We start from the raw sequence: 13,716 nt of genomic DNA on the forward strand, positions 1-13,716 counted from the left end.
TCTTTTTGGTTTCCCAACAGAAATACAGTTGCTCTCCTCTTGCATGAGTCCACACATACTGTAGAGGAGTTGGTACACAAACCGAACTGAAACTTCATTGGGATCTCAAACCCACTCCTGTAAAGATCTGTGACTTTGTCTGGACTAGTTTCTGTGAATACACCTGCATCCATGTACTAACTTCTTCTAATGACATTTCATTCATATAAGAAGTGTGAAGCAGCAGCTCTGTTCTGACAGTCAGAACTTTAACTTCATATGAAATCAGGAAAACTTTCTTGTTCCTCTGCTCAGACGACTCTTAACTATTGTGGGAGCTTGTTACTGGTGAAAATGTGCTCAATAACAACCACGTAACACAATTGGTTTTTTTCCACGCCTATTATTGAAACTCATTTCCCAGAAAGAGGTTTCTTTTCTATTAAGTTCAAACCGGTTTTGCAGGTGCTGCATTCTTTTCAACCAAATGTGCATTCCATCAGACTCCAGCTTACAGTATATAAGATGCTGCAGGTGGATGTGAGAGGCACCCGGGACACAGAGCAGTTCTCTGCATCATGGCTTCAACAGCGGTGCTCCTACTCCAGCTGCTCCTGGTCTCACTGGCGTCTGCATCACTGGATCACTTTGGGGGAAGCGTGAGCTACATCTACAGGGGACAAAACCCTGATGGAACGCACAAGGTGAGAGATGCAATGATGACATCGAGACAGTGTGTGAATCTGCTCCATGATAGAAATGTCCTATTCCTCTTAATTATTACTCGTTATTTTGTGGGAGCTTTATTTCTTTATTTCTATTTACAATGTGCTTGACAAAATACATGGGGATAAAACAATAACAATGGTAAATGTTTTTGTATTTATATAGCGCTGTTTTTACATTCACCCATTCACACACAGCATCTATTAGCAGAACTTTGTTCTGCTATTGGGAGAAATTCGGGGTTCAGCATCTGGCCCGAGGACACTTCGGCATGCAAATGGGTCAGACTGGGGATCGAACTGCCGAGCTTTAGGTTAGAGGACGACCGCTCTACCATTCAGCCACAGCCGCCCTAATAAGAAAGATGAAATAAATTAAACTTGGTCACAGTTAGTTACTGACCTTAGCTACTGGCATTAGTTAATGGCCAGCCGCACATACAAGCCTGGACTAAGGTACTACTGGCAGGCGTTGGTTGTAAAATGTTAGATGAGTCTCAGAGCAAGGCAGGTAGAAGCTCTGATATTTAACCTGGGAACAGACCATGCTGAGCTTTAAAAGTTAATAAAGGATCTTAAAGTCCTCAATTTAAGTTAAGGGAGTCAAGAGTTGGAGAAATGTGGCCCTTCGCTTGGTGTTCAAATGTGAGCGGCTGCGTTCTGCAAACAATAATCACCTCCTCAGTTTGAGCAGAGCAACCAGCTGGAAGCACAGTGTTCAGTGTGATCTTTCCCCGCAGGTGGACCTTCGCAGCAGGTCAACCTTCAGGTCATGTGTTCCCTATCGGTGGTACTGCTACTGGAACTGTCGCAATGTCGCTAGAAGTCCATCGGTTGTGATTGACAGGCACAGAACCATATCAGGATACTATGGAGGCTCTTGTGAGACTGAAACAGTTTTCACGGCTAATGTTCGCAGTGACAAAACTTTTCAGATGAGGTAAGTCTTTTTAAAGCTACTTAACTTTCACTTGTTGCTTAGTGAGACTAAGTTAAAACTGGTTTTATTTCCGGTAAAATTGACGACTGCGATGGACTTGTTTGTTGTTTCTGTCTCTTCTTCTGAGTAAGAAATGTCCTTTATGAATCAAACTGCTTCACCTTTCTGCTCTTAAAGGAGACCTATTATGCCCATTTTGCCACAAGTTGATATGGTTCCTTGGGGTCTTAATGAAATGTCTGTAACATTTTTTGGTCAAAATACCACAAGGATCATTTAAACATTACCCTTTTTACCCTGTCCAAAACAGCCCTCCTCAGATTGACCTGTTTTGAGTGCCACGCCCCCCCCTCTCTCTCACCGCCCCGCCCCCTCTCACCGCCCCGCCCCCCCCTGTCACTCACTGACACACACACACACATCAACTTTCACGTCCTAAATCTCTCCTTAGAATATTTAAGGTTGTTAAAATAATTTTAAGTCACTGTCATACACATATATTTCTGTATTTGTTTGTTGTGTTTCTTCATTGAAGCTACAATTTTCACACTACTACACCTTCTGATAAAGATGTACATTTATTTATATACATGCATTAGATATGTGTGTATACAGTATATAATTGTATGTGTATATTTATTCATACAGGTCATATATTCTGAGCGCGCACACACACACACACACACACACACACACACACAGACACACACACACACACAAAGGGATGTGGGGGCTAGCTTTGGAAGCTAACACTGCTGCAACTTTTGCGGCCAAATGCACTTAAAACCCCGGGTATGAGTCTATTTTAAAGCGAGCGACGGAGGCGGCAACGAGCTGCTGGTGACCGGCACCAGTGCTCGGGCTGCGGGAGCAAATCTGTACGAGCCACAAAAGTTATAAGGTGCAGCTCTCTCCCCCCCCCCCCTCCTCCTCCGCTTCGCCACCCGCGCATCATAGCAGAGGCTGTCCGCTGAGCGAGCGCCCAATCACGGGTACAAGACCGAGACCGGGGGGGTGTCCTGGAACACGTTCCGATGCTAACAAAGACAGACACACACAGAAGCTAGCCTTAGCTTGCTGCTACTACCCGTAAACAAACACAGACACGTCCAACAAGTCACAGCCAGCTGAGGTAGCACAGCAGAGACACACAGTCAAACAGAGTCACATCATCCACAGCATCAACACAGCGAAGCAGCTCCGACCTCGTACCTTGAAAAAACAACAACACGTTCCCGTGCTCGCGGTTGCCGGCTCGCGGCTGCCTACTCGCAGTGGCTCCCGACTCCGTGCTCCCGGTTCCCGGCTCCAAGGCTCCCGGGCTCGCTCACGGCTCACGGCTCCGGTAAAACAGTCCGTTTCAAAGAGGTTAGAGCAGACAAACAGACGTTTGTCAACTCTTGCAGGAACGTTGCCATCATATATGAACTCGATTCATCTCAATCTTGTGTTTTCTGAAGCTGGAGTCACGTGAAGACATTTGTGCTGATTTGTGCAGCCGTGCACTGAGCATCTTGGGAGTGGAATTTGACTCATGCTGCTAGCTAGCTTATCCAAGTGCTTCCAAGGCGTGCAAGAATTTAATGGCTGCCGGCCGGACTCCGATGGACTGAAAAAGTGGGTGGGTCGAGTGGTGGGTCGAGGGGTGGTGGGGGGCGTACTACATGGGCATTTTCATCTGTTACGTAACAGATGGGGGTAATTTCATTCGACGCCAACTAGAGTATAGTTTCTGACATAGAGGAACCACAACAAATCGAGGGAGTTGTTTTTTTCCAGAGTTTTTGGGACGGTAGACATGCCAGATACCCAAATTAACATGTAGAAGCACTACAAAAGTGGAATTTTCATAATATGTCCCCTTTAACATGAATTCACTGAGTCACTTTGTGGAGCATTCTTTTATTCATCATCCCTGCTTGACAACAGTCATGTTCACACACCTCAATCTGCTCCACACACACCAGGGCAAGTAGCTGCTGTTGGGTGGGAACGGCCAATAATATTTGGAGCTGGTATGTACTGACTGAGGTAAATCTGGGAAAGAGGTCTGACACCAGGAAACCAAACAGATCACCAGAAATCGGCATCCTACCTTTCCTCAGGTAAGTCTCCTGCAGATACCTGGAAACCTGTCGACCTTTAACCCTTTTATCACAAACACTGGAGAATTTGAATTCGTTTTTAACACAGATTATTCCATTTTTGTTATTTTAACTAACTCCTGTTATCGTATATATCCAAGAGTTCCTCAGAACTGCCCTCGGACATACAAGCTCACGTCTTTTGATCCCGATGGGGATAAAGTTCGATGTCGATATGGAAACATCAGGGGGAAGGAGTGCAACTCATGCAGCCTGCCACCAGGCTTCCTCTTAGACCAGGTCAGCTGAGGAATGTGAATCTCCATACTTTGTGTTTTAATGTATTAATGCTTTGCCTCCCTTTAATAATAAATATTCACATTGATAGGGTTCTTGCACATTGCACTACAACTACACCCGAGCCAACATCAAGCCTTATGGACTTGAGTTGGTGGTTGAGGATTTCCCACAAGGCTACATCAATCTGCAATACGCAGACGGATCCAGATCCTACAGGACTCCGATGACCGTGAGGAGAGGAAAGAGATCCCTATACCCATACCAATCCACAACCACAGGCCCAACCACAACCACAGGCCCATACCGATACCCATGGGGATGGGGATACCCAACCACAACCACAGGCCCAACCACAACCACAGGCCCAACCACAACCACAGGCCCATACCGATACCCATGGGGATGGGGATACCCAACCACAACCACAACCCCATACCCAACCACAACCACAGGCCCATACCGATACCCATACCCATGGGGATGGGGATACCCAACCACAACCCCAACCACAACAACAACCCCATACACAACCACAACCCCATACCCAACCACAACAACAACACCATACCCAACCACAACCCCATACCCAACCACAACCTCAACCCCATACCCAACCACAACCACAACCCCATACCCAACCACAACAACAACACCATACCCAACCACAACCCCATACCCAACCACAACCTCAACCCCATACCCAACCACAACCACAACCCCATACCCAACCACAACCTCAACCCCATACCCAACCACAACCACAACACTATACACAACCACAACTCCATACCCAACAACAACCCCATACACAACCACAGCCGCAACCACAACCACAACCCCAACCCCATACACAACTACAACCCCATACCCAACCACAACCACAACACCATACACCACCACAACTCCATACCCAACCACAACCCCATACACAACCACAAGCCCATACACAACCACAACCCCATACCCAACAACAACCACAGCCGCAACCACAACCACAACCCCATACACAACCACAACCCCATACCCAACCACAACCACATCCCCAACCACGGCTCCTCTCAGCAAACTTCCTCTGCAATTCTCTTTTCTTGGTAAGTATGTTTTTACTTTTCCCGACACATGACAATAATTGAAGTTAGACTGTTCTTTTTAAGTCCCACCAAGCAGAGGTCCTGTTGCTGCTGCTCTGGGCTCAGTAAGATAAAAGTCTTTATAAGTGTTGGACCTCTAAGAACGCCCTAATGTGTGACACAAAATACTGAGGCCATGGCTTCCTGTACTTAATTAAATAGAGTTTTTTTCTTCAATCACCTCCTCAGTGTTTTGCGGATCTTTTATATTTTGCGGTTATTTTTGTTGTTTATTTTTACTTATACATTATGTTTTATTCATGACAAGTTTAACTTCTTCACTATGAAATTCTTTGTTCTTCAAAATAATGTATTTCCCTAAACTCTGCATTTCTGGCTATAGAACATGTGCTTCATTTAATAAAATAATTACAATTTAGTCGTACAAGACGTTCTCTCAACAAATAAATCCTAGGTTTTTGGTTTTGGTTTTTACTGAGCTGGGACTTTATTTAGATTTTACAACGAACAAAAGCCTCAGTAGCAGTTTGCTAATTGCTGTTCAATACTTATCACATTTGTTAAATTCCAGTGGACCCCCCTGCTCCGTCATGTCAGGAGGGAGCTTTCCTGCCCAAGCTTCTGCCTCCGACACCTGCAAATGGAGCTCGTTTCCTAGCAGAGGTCAACAAGGAATTGGAAATCAGAGTCAAAGCGCATGCCACAAATGCAACGTAAGTGAGAACCAACAAGACCGCTGAAACCTTGTTGCAACAAAACATCTCAGCAAGTAAGATAACTGTGTTCTGTTTTCACACAGAATAGATAATATCATCGTCAGTGGGCCGGCGAATATCAGCAAGCACCAGACCACACAGGGAGAGTTTGTCCTCAGGTGGACGCCGCTCCCAGATGACCACGGACAACATTTCGTTATCTGCTTTGCTGTTGAAGCAGTCAAACCGTGAGTCTCGGACTTCAGTTCTCTGTCGACACGATCACGTGCGTAGGAAAACATCGTTTAACTTTTCACACATGTTCACAAATGTTTTTCAGGCCTGCCGTCTATCAGTCCGAGATGAGGTGTGTTCTTGTGGAAGCCAGGAGTGAAATAGGTGAGTCACCAGGATACGTCACTGTCAACAGTCAATGTTGTTTTAGCACAACTGAAAGCTGCATTAAGCACTTTTCGACCAGCAGAGGGCAGAAAAACACCGGCCTGAACCACACACCATACAATAAGGCTGGTGTCGTCATGGTAATCCTGACAACAACAAAATAATAGCAACATTAGCATCTAACATACATCAATATGAAATATATTACTTGATCAGTAATCAAATAGAATATTTATTATAATCCTGTGTATAAAGTACTGAAAAGGTTATGGTTTAAAATGTACTTGTTTTGTTGCAGTTAAATCCCATGTGATCTGCAACGAGTCCTCCATGACAGTATCGGTTGAGAAAGCCTCTTTCCCTCGACTCCATGAGGATCATATGCAGCTCAACGATCCCTCCAACACGGCCTGCAGCCTCCAGAGACTCTCCAACAGCACTCACATCATCGCCACCATCCCCCTCAACGCCTGTGGCACTCAGATCGAGGTAGCGAGGGCCTCATGTCATCTCACTACACACTCAGTTACCAGTGCTGCTTCTTGTTTGTCGGTTACTGCATGAGGACTGAATTCGTAACTTTCTGTCCTGTAGGAAGATGAGGAGAACCTCATCTTCAAGAACGAAATCACCACGGTGGACAACCCCAGAGACCTGATCACCAGGAAGCACCTGATGGAGGTGCAGTTCTACTGCCAGTACCCAAAACGAGGAAACGTGTCATTGGGCTTCGTGGCACACAGGAAGAACATCACTGTGTGGGAGAAGGGCTTCGGCACGTTCACCTACCAGTTTGAGTTCTACCCTAACAACCAGTTCCAAACCAGGATGGATCCAGCAGCTTATCCTCTGGAGTACGACATTGGGAACAGGATTTACATGAAGATCAAGGCCACCTCCTCGGTCAACAACACCGAGCTGTTTGTGGAGTCCTGCCGAGCTGCACCATACGACAACCCCAACTACCGCCCAACCTACTCCATCTTTGAAAATGGGTATGAAAACACACTCTACTGTTTGAAGGCAGATGTTGGTTGTCAGGGGTAACGGTGCCTTCAAGAAAGGACGTAAAATATGTAAAAAGATTTGCAGCTAGCTGGGCCGTCTCGGTGTCACCTATGCTCCCCCCAGTGGCATTTAAGTACAGGGGCACTGTTCTTACCGTGTTTTTTCTTTTCTTCTTCCTTTGAAAAGGTGTCAAATGGATCTAACTCTTCAGATCCACTCCCCCGCTGACCAGAAAGAATTCAAGTTCAGCATGGAGGCTTTCAAGTTCATCGGACTGAACAATCAGGTCAGCAGTGGATTAGAAATTCTTTTGTTTATTATTAAGGGACAATGTACATGAATTAATATATAGAGTATATATATATATATATATATATATATATATATTTATATATATATGTATTACCTTTGTACCTATAGTTCAGGGAAACAAAGCATTTAGTCAGGTTGAGAGATGCTTCAGTGTTGATCTTGTTTCTATGGACAGAGACAGATTAGCTGTTTCCCTCTATTTCCATTCTATATACTGATCTAGGCTAACAAGCTCCTGTGAGCCTGGAGGTATCTAACAAGAAGGTGAATTAATCAATAAGATCAAACTAAATGGTTTAATACATATATTTTTCTGATGGGACAAGTTCTAAAAGCCTGACACAGTAACTGAGGATGCAGTAGAGCAGAGGTTTGACTCTACATCTGTACGTCTGCTGACATATCGGGGGCGTGTCTTGTTGTGTTCAGGTGTACATCAGCTGCTCGGTCATGATGTGTGAAGCAGGGAACTCCAACACCAGGTGCTCCAAAGGTTGCATCAACTCTACGTCGACAAGCCCCCGGCGCTCCAAGAGAGAGGCTGTCATCCAGAGTGCAAGTCACTTCGTTTCCCAGGGGCCATTGCGCTTACGGAGATCTGCAGAGAGGGTCGGAGCCACAGGTATGACACGCCTGGAGCACACCTGCCTCGGCAGAATCCCAGCTTGATTTTGGACAAAGCTCGACTCACATTGTGTTTCTCTTTTCTTCAGCGACCAACCTGAATCTGAACCTGGTGTTCATCGCTGGATGTGTTCTTGCAGCCGTCGGCATGGTCTGCGGAGTGGTCATGTACAGAGCCAAAGTGTCAAAGGTCAAATACCAACCTTTGCCAACATTTGAGAGTTAAATCAGCAGCGTGTGGGAAATACCTGATTTATAATGATCACTTCAGACTGTACCAAGTCTTCTTTCATGGTTTTCGGTGGGGGTTTATGTATCTAATCAGGTGCAAATGTGAGCAGATGGATTTCATATCAACATCCTTGTGAATATCTGCAGCTTTTTGTAAGGTGTAACTTTTATATTGAACAAATCTGAAAGGTGTGTGGTGTTTACAGGAGAGATCTGATGTGGTTTTATAACTGTTCCCTTTGTGATGTGTTACAATATGATTAAAACAAGTATTCTGATTGAAATGGTGTTTTTACTTTCCAACACACACATTTCTCATGTGTCTGAATACATATTAGGTTTATATACTGTGTCTCTGTTTCACACACTGAAGTGTTTGTCAATGCAAAGTCAATCAGGGAAGTGTCAGGCGGTTGAGTGTGGTTGATGTCGCTCTGAGTTGTATATGTACATTAAATATCAAGTTACAAACATGTGACCTCCTGATAAGAGTCATCGCCAAACCTCAATTTACAAACTGCAAAATCCAAATGTGAGTCACCTGAAGGAATGAAGCAACAGCACGTGATGCTCTTCAGGTCCAGGGATGGTCTCCATGGTGATTCAGGCTGCAGCTTCATCATCATCATTGCTTCCTCTGACCATTAGTTTATCAATTCATGTGAAATTCTTGTAAGTCAAGTTTTGTTTGATCAACAGTCTAAAGCAGAGATGTGTTTATGTCACTGACGCCTTCGGGAAACTGGAACTGAATCATTGTTTTGGTTGTTGGGTTTAAAAATAAACAACAAATACAAATCAAAGTACTTTCCCGTGAGTTCTTTTCCACTCAAATACGACTTTCAGTTTAACTACTTATGCTTTTAACGGTTTATTTTACCTGAATAGTACCTTCTGGTTTCCAAGTCAAATAAACTTAGAGAATGCTTTGAGTTGCGTGGCGGGATATTTATGCAATTAGCATAATCCGCTGGTTACGCTAATTGCAAGTATCTGGTAAAATCATCACCTTCAGGATGTTCAAAATGCAACTACCTCACAAATCTGTAAATCTTCTGCTAAGAACCTGTTAAAGATCCCTCGGTCAAGACTGAAGACCAAAGATGACGGGACCTTGATCAGGGCTGCTGGGTCTGCAGCTTTGTAAAATCTCTTTGACTGAATGCTTTTCATTTGATTGTTTCTCTTTTTTTCTGCGCCTTGATTTTAGATTGTGTTTCATATCATTTTAAATGATATTTTATTGTCTTTTTGTCTTACATGTTTTGTTTTGTCCTCTTTGTTTTGAAAGGCCCTAAATAAATCATTATTATTAGTGGTATTATATGCTTTGACCTTCACAGGTACTAGATATCCACCAGATATTTGAATGTTTGAACCATTAGGACCCATACAGGGCTGGACTGGGAGAACAAAACGGCCCGGGCATTTTTTGGCTCAGACCGGCCCACATAATTAGCCGAGCACATCTGCCATTAAATTGACGTAACTTATGTCTTCTAAATGTCTTAAAGTAGCTCATATTAAAAGTACTTAAGTATCAAAAGTATCTGGTGTCGAAATGTACTTAAGTATCAAAAGTACAAGAACTAAAATTAAAAATGCAAAGTGCTTTTTATAGTAGGTCTATACAGACACAAAACAACCCAAAATGTTTCTCCTCAAGATTTTTACTCTTATTATCCATTAAGTTAAGTTTCTGTCTCAGCAGCAGCCAGTCCCGCGACCCCCCCCCCCCGCCAATGCCATGAGGTCCCGCCCCCGGTTTGTGATGTGATTGACAGCACTGTCGGGGCTCTCTGAGCCTGTCAGCCCATGATTGACTGACAATGACAAACAATAGACCAATAATATGTGTCGATGCTGGCAACACACTGCTAGCCCTCTGTAGCCAATTGGCCGGCCCAATTGGAGGGAATTTAGAGAGGAAGAAGAGAAAAAAAACAAAACAACAACATAGCGGACCAGACCGGCCCACATTGGGTCAACGGCCCACCGGGATTATGCCCGGTATGCCAGATGGCCAGTCCACCCCTGGACCCATAGACATGAACTTGATAAAGATTCTGCATCATCGATACAGTCTACAGTGTTGAAGCACCACAAGATGGTGCTACTACTCTATTTACAGTCAGTCCATCAATATGTATTGTTTTAAATCCGAAACTTCATGTGCAGCAGCTGAATGTAGGTCAGTGAAGAGGCTCTTATATGATCTGTAATAAAGACCCATCGCTCTCTACACACACACGTTTCCTTTATTATCATCTAAGAAAACCTCTCAGCAGTCATTTCAACGTTGACTTTTATTTTCAATCACATTCTACGATTATTCTAGTTTATTTGTTGCTGCATTAAATTGTTTTTAATAAATTACTTAAATTTGAGTTGGATGTGAGTGATATTTGGATCCATGGGTGATTATTGTTAAATATCTTCATACATGGAAATGAGAGCAGCTCATTTGTATGTGGATGAGATGACACCTGAGGCTGAAGAATGGAGAATACTAAAGAATTAAAGATCAAAATGAATGCGAGCAGTTTGAAGGAGCTGCCCCCCTCCTCCTCCTCCTCCTCCTCCTCCTCCTCCTCCTCCTCCTCCTCCTCCTCCTCCTCCTCCTCCTCCTCCTCCTCCTCCTCCTCCTCCTCCTCCTCCTCCTCCTCCTCCTCCTCCTCCTGTTGCCGGCCCGGGACTCGCTCTCCTCCCGCAGACTCCAGGCTCATGAGGCGCTAGAGACCCGGAGCCCTCCATTGGCTGTCCCGACTGCCGAGGCAGGCAGAGGCGACCGGGAAGCAGCGACCCGACGGACCCTGCTCGGTGGAGGAAGCCGGACGGAGCAGCAGCGGCTCGGACGGACACCAGTGGAACACCACCCGCGGCTCGGAGCAGAATCCTCGCTAACGTCGGCTGGAAGTTTCCGAGATGTGGTGACGTGACTGCACCGAGGCGACGGGGAGCTAACAGGGAGCTAACGGGAAGCTAACGAGGAGCTAACGGGAAGCTAAGGCTAGCCGACAAGCTAACGCTCCTGCCCGGGGAGAACGGGCGTAGTTCCTGGGGTTAAACGGCTCTGGGACCGGTTCAGATCGTGTGGGACACACGGACACGACGCAGTCCTCCATGTTGTCTCCTTTTATGTCCAACAGAGCGGGTCTTTAGAGACGTATCTGGAAACTAGCAAGTGTTAGCTAACTAGCGGGCTAGTAGCTAACTAGCGGGCTAGCAGCTAACATCCAGACCGACTTCCAGCCGAGGAACTCCGCTTCCTCCGGCTCCACGTCCCCGGCCCGGCAGGTCCTCGAGCGGCCTCACTTCTACCGGAGGACGCAGGTGAAGGATCCCACCCGGACGAGTTACTTCCACTTCCCGGGATGCAACCATCCAGCCACCGGCTCACTACATGCTAGCCTGCTAACGCGGAGGTAGCCGGCCGAAGTTGGAATACTGCCCCCGTCCCTGCTCACTCGGTGCGGGGGTTCGCTGCGAGGCCTTCCGGAAGCGATCCCCTCTCCCCGGCCGCCATGCCCACCCCCCGCCGGTGAGGGGACTCGATCCGCCGAGGGACCCGTGTCTGTCCTGCTCGACCAGCCGGGGACACCGCGGACCACCGGGACCTGGCTGTTTACTCATCCGAGTAACGTGTCTCTCGCAGCCCTCTGCCGTCCCGCTGTTCAGTCAAGGTGAGCTCCAGGCCCGAGGTCCGGTTCTCTGAGGGGTCCTCCACACCGACAGCAGTGTGTGTGTGTGTGTGTTGAATCTAAAGTGGTCCTAGCTTTATCTGGTTTCATCAGCCTGAGACCTGCAGGTTGTGTGTCTGATTATTCACGGTGCATTTTGAAAGATGTCCCGTGTTGTGTTACCCTCACTCTCCCAAGTCTTTTAAAGTGGAGGTGTCCTGCCTCCTCATCTCCTTCCTGTCTGTCCTCTTTACCTTGTGACGTCTGCCATGTCCCCTGAGTTCCAGTGGACCACCATCTGTCCCCCCTGGATGCTGGTGACCCCCCCCCCCCCCCTGGCTGAGGCTCGGTGGCTTGACCTGGTTATGGAGGGTAGCTTGTGTGTTAGACTCTGGATGAACCAGGTCAACTTGGTCTCCTTCCTGCACTAGTCCTGGTTGCTCCCTCCGAACCTGCATTCTACGTCTGCAGCTGATTAAACGTGGCAGGTTCGTTTGTATGGAACCAGCTCTCGAACACAGCTGCTGGACGATGCACTTGCGGGTGAGGGGGGTGCAGCGAACCCAATACACTGGATTCTGAAAGCAAATGGATTTTGGCGTCTCAGGTGATGCAGAGACTAAAGGCCGGCGCATGGTTCTGCGTTTTCAAAAAATTGGGCGACGCGCGTAAGAAGGGATACGCAAGGGGACGTGCGTCGCCCAATTTTTGTAACTATACGTCAAAGCTACGCAAGCCTCACGCAGCCCGCCAGGCTGTGATTGGTCTGCTAACTACATCCTTTCCGGAGTCACATTTCCAGTTTCATGCCCCATAATACCGGCCGAAACCACGGAAGTTTTAGAAGAACGTATACGGACCAAATAGAAGAGCGTTTGGCAGAAGAGATCCGACGGTATGAGCACTTGTATAACCCGTCATTGACGGAACACACGGACGCGCAGATGGCCCGCACTTCCTGGAAGGAGATCTCGGCTAACGTCGGTTTGCAGGTCGACGAGTGTACGAACTGTGGAGGAAGATCGGGGACAAATATGTCCGACAGAAAAAGGCGCTGAGGAGCAGCAGTGGCGATGTAAATAAACAGTCGTCGATGACGGCTACACACAAATAAGTCGTCTCAAAGGTCGTCTGCGACAAAAAGTGTTACCCCACCTAGTGGTCTGGCGGTGAATTGCAACACGCGCAGTCCTTGGGGAACCTTAAATTAATACGAGTCCGTCGACACAACTGTGTGAAAAGCCACAGTTGCAGAAGCATGCACCGGCCTTAAGATGAATGTGTGTGTGTGTGTGGGGGGGGGGGTTCTCGTAGGTATGTAAATCCAGCTCACATGACTCGTGGCTCTTTGTGCAGCAGCCGGTCTACAGGACCTCCAGCCCTCGGTCTGCAGACCTTCCTCATCAGAGGCTTCAGACACCACAGCTTTCCTAGTTGCCTGAGATTTAGTTAACCCTCTCCCTTCGTTTCCAAACCATTCCAACATAGGTTAGCTAGGCGGATGAATTGGTCAAGTGTGTTTTAGTTGTCGTTAACCATTTCTAATAATCACTGAGCAGGTTCAGCTGCTTTGACTGAGTTATGTTTAGATGTTGTGTTGTTCTGTTGGCTGATGTCGATGTCCGCTGTCTAAGTCAGCACAAGT

General features: G+C 46.6%; 2 protein-coding genes across 3 annotated transcripts in view; both read left to right on the forward strand.

The window, feature by feature from the left end:
• Positions 1 to 557: 557 nt before the first annotated feature.
• On the forward strand, positions 558 to 8,386 carry LOC132998782 (uncharacterized). Its single transcript, XM_061068529.1, has 14 exons — positions 558 to 683; positions 1,445 to 1,644; positions 3,890 to 4,028; positions 4,236 to 4,372; positions 4,847 to 4,966; positions 5,049 to 5,119; positions 5,691 to 5,832; positions 5,919 to 6,062; positions 6,155 to 6,213; positions 6,515 to 6,705; positions 6,811 to 7,211; positions 7,411 to 7,510; positions 7,966 to 8,158; positions 8,250 to 8,386. The coding sequence occupies exons 1-14, from the start codon at positions 558 to 560 to the stop codon at positions 8,384 to 8,386; spliced, it is 2,160 nt and encodes a 719-aa protein (XP_060924512.1).
• A 2,708-nt stretch (positions 8,387 to 11,094) lies between these two features.
• The window catches only part of ppfia1 (PTPRF interacting protein alpha 1), a 45,117-nt gene continuing 42,495 nt past the window's right edge, over positions 11,095 to 13,716 (forward strand). For both annotated transcript variants that reach the window (XM_061067517.1, XM_061067518.1), the window contains exon 1: positions 11,095 to 12,074. The gene's annotated coding sequence lies outside the window, so the exon portion shown is untranslated. The remainder of the gene's footprint in view (positions 12,075 to 13,716) is intronic.

The sequence above is a fragment of the Limanda limanda genome, chromosome 3 (assembly GCF_963576545.1).
Source record: "Limanda limanda chromosome 3, fLimLim1.1, whole genome shotgun sequence".
Lineage (NCBI taxonomy): Eukaryota > Metazoa > Chordata > Actinopteri > Pleuronectiformes > Pleuronectidae > Limanda > Limanda limanda.

Bases quoted from the DNA above. Each gene is read 5' to 3' on its own strand.
- LOC132998782 (XM_061068529.1), top strand. From the start codon at position 558: ATGGCTTCAACAGCGGTGCTCCTACTCCAGCTGCTCCTGGTCTCACTG. The intron at 5,833-5,918 runs GTAAGTGAGAAC...GTTTTCACACAG, and splicing joins GCGCATGCCACAAATGCAAC to AATAGATAATATCATCGTCA. The intron at 6,706-6,810 runs GTAGCGAGGGCC...TCTGTCCTGTAG, and splicing joins CCTGTGGCACTCAGATCGAG to GAAGATGAGGAGAACCTCAT.